The 7,511-nt window shown below is 40.5% G+C and overlaps 1 protein-coding gene across 6 annotated transcripts in view; it reads right to left on the minus strand.

Annotated features, from left to right (window-relative positions):
- Positions 1–7,511, minus strand: part of Nrxn3 (neurexin 3) — a 1,645,001-nt gene that overhangs the window by 200,486 nt on the left and 1,437,004 nt on the right. For all 6 annotated transcript variants that reach the window (XM_004624712.2, XM_004624713.1, XM_004624711.2 and 3 more), the window contains one exon: positions 3,938–4,109. In XM_004624712.2, coding sequence (XP_004624769.1) covers positions 3,938–4,109 — 172 coding nt within the window. The remainder of the gene's footprint in view (positions 1–3,937; positions 4,110–7,511) is intronic.

Genomic DNA, 7,511 nt, shown 5'->3' on the forward strand with positions numbered 1-7,511 from the left:
GGTAATACCTCCCTCAAACACTCAGTATTCGCAGTTGTCCATGGGAGGACATCGCCATGGTAAGGAGGTCAATTGAGACTCACGTGTGTTCATCCAACTTTCATTTCTTTGTTTTTTATTTTATATATTTGGTACAGGGTCTCACTATGCAGCTCAGACTTGTAGTTATCCTCTTGTTTCAGCCTCCCCAGTGTTGGGATTACAGGCATGTGTCACCAAGCCCAGACTCACTCTCCAGCTCAGCTGGCCCCGGGGGTGGGGCCGGTGCAGCAAGTGGGACTAGGGATCAAACTCTGTTCCCTGCACTTGCCAAAGCAGACACTTAATCCACTGAGCTATCTTGCCAGCCCTCCACTTTCACTTCTTAGAAGAGAACTTTTCACTCTTCATCTCACAGCCACCTCTGTGTGGAACCAACTCTGGAGTGTGACACTTCTTTAAAGAAAGAAAGCAATCCAAGACATCATGAGAAGGCAGAGGTTCACTGCCGATTGTGTATTTTTAAAAATCTTCCAGTTTGAAGTGGGAGCAATGAGCTAGGGAGATAGCTGAGTAGAATAAACACCTGCCTGGCTAATGCAAGGTCCTGAGTTCAATCTCTGGTACTGAAAAAAAAAAAAAATGAAGTGGGAGCAATAGTGGAAATTGTCCACATTTGGGAACAAATCTGGCCCTACTGTCCCTTATTTATATGACTTTAGGAAAGGCCCAACCTCTCCATGAGCTTCTGTTTTGATTTGAAATGAATAACAATTTCCACTTTGCCCAACTTTCAAATTATTTGATAGTCAAAATGAAATCTATATAAAAAGCCATAATTTAAAATGTCACCTAAATATTCATAGTTCTCATGTCTAACATTTGAAAATCAGCTTAACTGCCTAAAATTATGCTGAGAATTTTACATCTCTTTGTCTTTCTTAATGTTTACTTCAACTATGGAATGTATTACAATTTACCCATTTTCCAAACTAGGAAACAGAGTGATATCGTTTTAAAAAGTATGTAAATTTTAGCACTAGATTATCAAATAGAAAAAAATAAACACTTAGGCCAGCAACCTGATAACTCAGCAGATTCAAGTGCTTGCTTAAGCAGACACAGGAGCCTGGGGTTTGATCCCCAGCCTACCCTGCCAGTCCCACCCCCAGGGCACACTGAGACAGCAAATGAGACTGAGCATGGTAGTGCCTGCCTGTAATCCCAGAGCTTGGGAGGCTGAAAAACAGGAGGATCATTATGAGTCTGATCTGTGTAGTGAGACCCTGTAGACCCTGTAATGAGACCCTGTACTAAAATACAAAAAATGAAAAATGAAAAAATAAATTCTTGCTTATGAAACCAACAAAATAGAGTAACGAAGAGAATTTTGGAAGAAAGAACCTAATACTTTCTTAAAGTGTTACAATATACATCAAATACTCCAGTGCACAGGGCATTTCAATGTCTTAAAACAAACTTTTAAACTCACAACTGATGAAACCAAATTCTCAGTGTGTCAGTTGACTGCAAAGTCTGTACTTAAAACTGCTATACTTTACCCCATCCAATAATAATAATATACCTTATTACTAAATTTCTGGTACTAGTGACAATAATAGTTTTCAGGAGAAAGCAAGTTCATTAAAGAAATGTTTATTTTGTATTGAAAACATGTAGGGTACAGCCCATACTTTGGAAGTGAAGACACAAAGAGATAGGGTGCACCACAGGGTCATTGGTTTTCTCACACTTTGGGCTGTAAAATGATGATTCCAAAGGCTTCTCGTACTGGCAGAAATCTTGTGGATTCACTGCTGGCTCAGGGAAAATGTTAACATTAATTTAGAAATCTTTAAAACTCTTAATAGAAACACAGTAAACCCTGCAGCATCAATTTTAGGTCCAATGATGATATGCATGGATAGAGAGATGAATTTTTCCTGAGCAAATGAACAGCTTTTAAGATCTCAGGCTATTTTGGTTCTCCTCACCTGCCCCCACCACATTCCTTAGAGTTTAAGCAAGAGTCATTTAGAAATCAAGTCTATTAGTGTCTAGAGAATTTGGGTGATGATAAGAATTCATAGTAACTGCTAACGCTCTTAGCTTCTTTCCTATGCTGAAATATAACTTCATGAGGTTATTGTTGTGCCTTCATCTAAGAAATGCTAACAGACATCCAGAAATGGCTGAGGTGGCTGCTTTTTGGAAACTAAGTAGACGAGTGAATGGGTCAGTGGAGCTTTACCACTAAATAACTTGTGGGCCTTGCTCTCAAAATTTTAAAGCCAAGTATAGGAGACTCTGGATAGTAAAGAACAGTCCAACAACAACACAGTTATTTCTGGAGAGCTTTGAAAGAAAATTAATGCTGAACTAGGCATAGAGACATAATCACAGCCTTAAGTCCATTTATGAGTCTTGGGCCATAGACAGACAAATTTATTTTTAATATTTCTTTCAGGCATGATCATTGCTAGCTAAATGACTCTGAGACTTTGCTTCTTTATTACTGTGTCCATCCCATTGTAAAGGACATGAAAAAAACAGAATGTCATAGGACAGTTTAGAGTACAGGAGAGTGAGATATGAATCAGGCTCATGTTAGTGAAAGGTGTAATATTCTGAGTTGTTTCCTGCATCCTTCCATCCACCTACACATTCATCCATCCACTTATCCATCTATCCACCCTCCTACCCACTCGCTCCTCTGTCTATCCATCCAACCATTCATCTATCCATCCATCTATCCATCCATCCACCCATCCACCTACCCATGCATCCATCCATCCATCCATCCATCCATCCATCCATCCATCCATCCATCCCATCCATCCATCCATCCACCCATCTACCCATCTATCCATCCATCCATCCATCCATCCATCCATCCATCCATCCATCCACCCATCTACCCATCTATCCATCCATCCATCCATCCATCCATCCATCCATCCATCCACCCATCTACCCATCCATCCATCCATCCATCCATCCACCCATCTACCCATCTATCCATCCATCCATCCATCCATCCATCCATCCATCCATCCATCCATCTACCCATCCATCCCTCCATCCATCCATCTGGTAGCAGTGGTGTCATGAAAGGAAGGCCCATTTTGCCTTATGTTCTTGGCACTTTTCTGATCAGAGTTCCAAATTTTTTTCCCAGGAGAGGTGAAAGATAAGAAGAAAAGATGAGAGATTATTAGAATTATCTCTCAAAGAAGCCAACCTTTTCTCCCATTGCCCTTGATTGGGCAGCCATCTGGCTCTGGGAGTTTGTTGCTGACTACTCCTTGAATGTAAAATTTAAATGGATGATTAACTCCTCTCTCTCCCACACCAGCATCCTTGCCATTAAAGTGACTACCAGGAACAATCTCTGATGAACAAGATATGCTTCATATAAGTGAGAGAAAAAGAATTAGCAAAGTCAGCCAAAGGATGAAATTCTACCCCTGGTTTCTCTTTGTCACTGTGACTTACTATTCCCTGAGTCCAAGTCCAAATCTCCTTTTAAAGTCTCTTTGCTACCTCTGACCATCTGTACTTTCAATCACATTGGAATAAACTGCACCATAAAGTCTAGATCTCAAATTGGTCATCCTGTAATTATTTACAAGTAGCTCACAATGGAGATTGTTTTCCTTCCCTGGACTACTACTCATCTGCAGCAACTGGACCACCCATAATCATTGCCTTTACTATGAGCCAGTCTGGCCACATTGGCCAAAGGTTGGTAAGAAATGTGCAGTGCATAGTTAGTAAGTCTCCAGAAGTTCCCTACACTGATCCAGTTTTATTGAATTAAATGATCTAATACAAAAAGCATGCTTGTGTGTTTTTCTCAGTACACCATAATGGGATATCAGTCATGAGAAAATCACTACTGAGGAGTGAAAATGGGAGAGTGGAAGAGAGGGCACAGCTTGAGGATCGCAGCACGTACCTGTAGGATAATGCTCATTCACGGGCCAGTTGTCCACTTGGAGTGTGGCATTGCCGCCGTTCCTGGTAAAGCGTACCACGTGGTATTTGCCATCATTCACAGGGGTTCTCTCCTCTTTGATGGAGATGTCAACTGTGCCAATATTGAAGACAACGCCAATTTTCCCTTGCTCCTGCAATGGAGAAGCACAAAAGGCATAGTTATCACTGACCACAAGATTTTCTCCCTTTAAAGTTGATCTTCCAACTAGCAATAAGCCCGTAGGGGCCTAGAGGGAGCTGTCAGTATGAAGTTAATAATAGTATCCTGTATTTCTCCATGGGCTTTCATCCTGAACATAAAAAGTAATGGTATAAAGCCACCCAAATTGCTCTCACAAGCTGAACTGCACAGGTTACATCATTCAATTACCCTCAATGGATATCAAGGCTGGAATGACAGAACTACCTAACACCAAAGTACTGACACTAGAAAGATCATTTCTGTGAGATGAATTCAGTCAGTTTCCTAAGAAAGGATAATAAGAGGCTGGGTCCTAAATCATTTCACAACTCAGATTTAGGATTGAAGAGGAAATGGGAGCCTGCCTGAACAGTTTTGGGGCAATCAAGCCCCAGGAAGAGGTACAGAATGCTGAAAGCCAATGGCAGAGGAATAATATTGTATAGATCAGCTGCTAGTAATGATTTCTGCAGATCTAAACCACATACAAAAGGGACTTTCAGGAAAGGGCAAGGAAACTAAGCTGGGGTTTTCAGGATCAGATGGCGGCTACCCTCCCCACACTTGCAGCCAGCCGTACTTCTCCGTTTAATCCAAAGATGAATATGATTCTGTGCTATTGCTTATGCATCCCAGCAATAATTAAAAAAATGGTTCATGGCTTGAAAAGACTCATGGAATGGGAAATTGCAATGAATCAGAGAACAGTGACATGATGGCAATGAAAATGAGGATCATGGGCAACAGCTTGGTGGTGAGGATGAGATCATCCACCTCCCAGGAAATGCCTGGAAACACTGAGCCATAAATACAAAGCTCTCGAAACCCTTAATCTTTTCCTTGAAAAATTGGATATGATTCAGAGTTGGAATTAGTATTCACAATGAAACAAAATGAGAATGACCTTACTGATCAAATATATTTAGCTTCTCTCAACCTCTCGTAATGATATCACAGCATTACAGAGTATAAGGAGACCCAAGAGGCACAGGAGACATCTCTCTCCACTTCTCCAGTAGTGTAAATTATTGGTAACAGTTTGGGCACTCAATGATAATTAAATTCCGTAGTGCTTCTGACAGTGTACAAGACTGAGATGCAATATTTGTTCATTAGCCTTTGTTATTCTCTATTTGCTTCAAGAAGTGGAAAAAATAAACAAGGTGGAGAAAGATGTTTCTAGAATTTATAGAAACTAAATTCTAGAAAAGATTTCACTGAATATCAGATTTGATAATTTTCTCATTCATCCATTCATTTACTCATTCATTCAAGAATAAATACAATATGTATTAAACAACGATTAAATCCGATGCACAAAGTCTTCTTGTGGGATGAGGCTGGCTTCAACTTAGCTTGCTATATCATGCTTGTTCACCCCGCAGACAAGCTTTCCTCAGCTGTGTTACTGTACAAATATATCTTGACAAAAAATTAACAATGGGCAAGTGCACAGGAATCTTGACCTTCTAGAGGAGGATGATAGCTTAATCCATAGAGGATCCTGTCAGCAACCACGGATGCCAGAACACGGTGACATAATTGCTTCCTACGAGCCCTGACTGTGCGGTAGGAAACACACACTAGTACTTGCATCCCTTGGCTTCTGTTCCTTGGAGTAAAAGTTTCAGATTCCTTTCTACACAGTGACCTAATGTACTCAGGCTTTCAGAAACCTCTGCTGTTTGGGACCATGATGTTCTGCTTTGATTGGCTTCCTCTTTACATCTCTCTGCTAAAGAAAGTACCAAGCATTAAAAAATGATGCATGGAAAGTGAACCTGATTCAGGGTTCCACTTTGTATTTTTCATGCTTCTCATTAACTATTAATAATTAATAGCATGATCCATTTTATACTTTCTTCTGGATTCTCAAGGAATTCAAGAGTAGAATTGTGTATTCTCTGCTTTCTCTGAAAGACCTGGCATTCATGCATACCCTAAGGTTGGCGTAGAAAAGCACGAGTGAGTTTGTGTGTATTCAGACCCTCATACCTAAGTGAACAAGGCTATAATAGCTTCAGTCACATCTGCTTAGCAGAATAGAAGGATTGGATCAGTTAAGAGACCATGACTGCAGGAGCCATTACACCTCTGCCCACCCCACAAATGTGGGCTGTTTATTGCACTACTGTTCTTCGATGAGAAACCACCACATAAATTCTAGAGGCTTGGGAAGGCCTGCTGCTGGTGATTCAATTCGCCTCTGAGTCACTCATTAATCAAAGGTGGAGAACAACTTCAGGAGGGGAAAGGAGACCTTTACACCAGCGTTCTGCAGCTTTTCAGTGGTAGCAGCAGCAAAATACAGTTCAGGCTCACTGAGTTGGCTGATCAGCAAGATATACTCTTCGGCAGATTATTATTATTTTTTTTTTGCAAGATCTATAATAGATTCAAGGAGAGAAAGATTTAATCTCTGCCAAAATAAATATTTGATTCTTATCACAGGGACCACACACTTGCCATTGTAATTACAATTTTGGAGAAATCCTCTTAATCCTGTGAGAGTACTACCAAGTTCAGTGTAGACCCTGACCCAGATGTTTCATTTTGTTTCCCGCAGTGGTACATGTGGCTGTGCTAGACCTCAGATGTGGTCTCTTTATTCGCAGTAATAAGATTTCATTACTGCAACCTCCTTGTCATTTGTCATGGGACCACAGGGGCATTATAATCCGTGGCTAACTGCTTTGTTTCAGTTCATTAGAAGGCATGGGAGCCTTGTGGCAAACACCCATGCATTTGCCCTGGCATAAATCTATCATGTTCAGCTGCCACAAAAGTAAACTCTGCTGGATCACGTATCTACGGAAGAGAAGCTATGAAGGATGAAAAGCACCAACCTGGCATTCATCCCTGATACCCCATTCTTCATCATGCAGTAAAAAAGACAGCAGGTGTACATACTTCTAACAGCTATTGTAAGGGTGAATTACTAGGTTTTTTTTTTTTTTTTCAGAACCAGGGATTGAACTAAGGCCCTTGCACTTGCCAGGGAAGCACTTATTCTGCTGAGCCATCTCCCCGGCCCAGGGTGAATTACTATGACCAGTATGATAGTAATATTACTATGCATATTACTTTATATTATACAAATGTAAGTGATGAGTAGAATCAAAAGAAGACCGTCTAATCATTTGGCCATAAATAATGATCTGTGATTACTGGAATAGTTAATTGGTTCAATAGGACAAATGTGGATTTTATCATAGAAGAGTACAAATAACATCTCTGGCTTTTTAACCTGCATGAGCTTGGGCATGTTATTTAGCTTCTCCTTTCTCTCTATAAAGGGAGGATCAGCAAACTCATACCCCTAAAGCTCATTGTGCAAAATATCACACACACA

Source organism: Octodon degus, unplaced genomic scaffold (assembly GCF_000260255.1).
Source record: "Octodon degus isolate 3935 unplaced genomic scaffold, OctDeg1.0 scaffold00007, whole genome shotgun sequence".
Lineage (NCBI taxonomy): Eukaryota > Metazoa > Chordata > Mammalia > Rodentia > Octodontidae > Octodon > Octodon degus.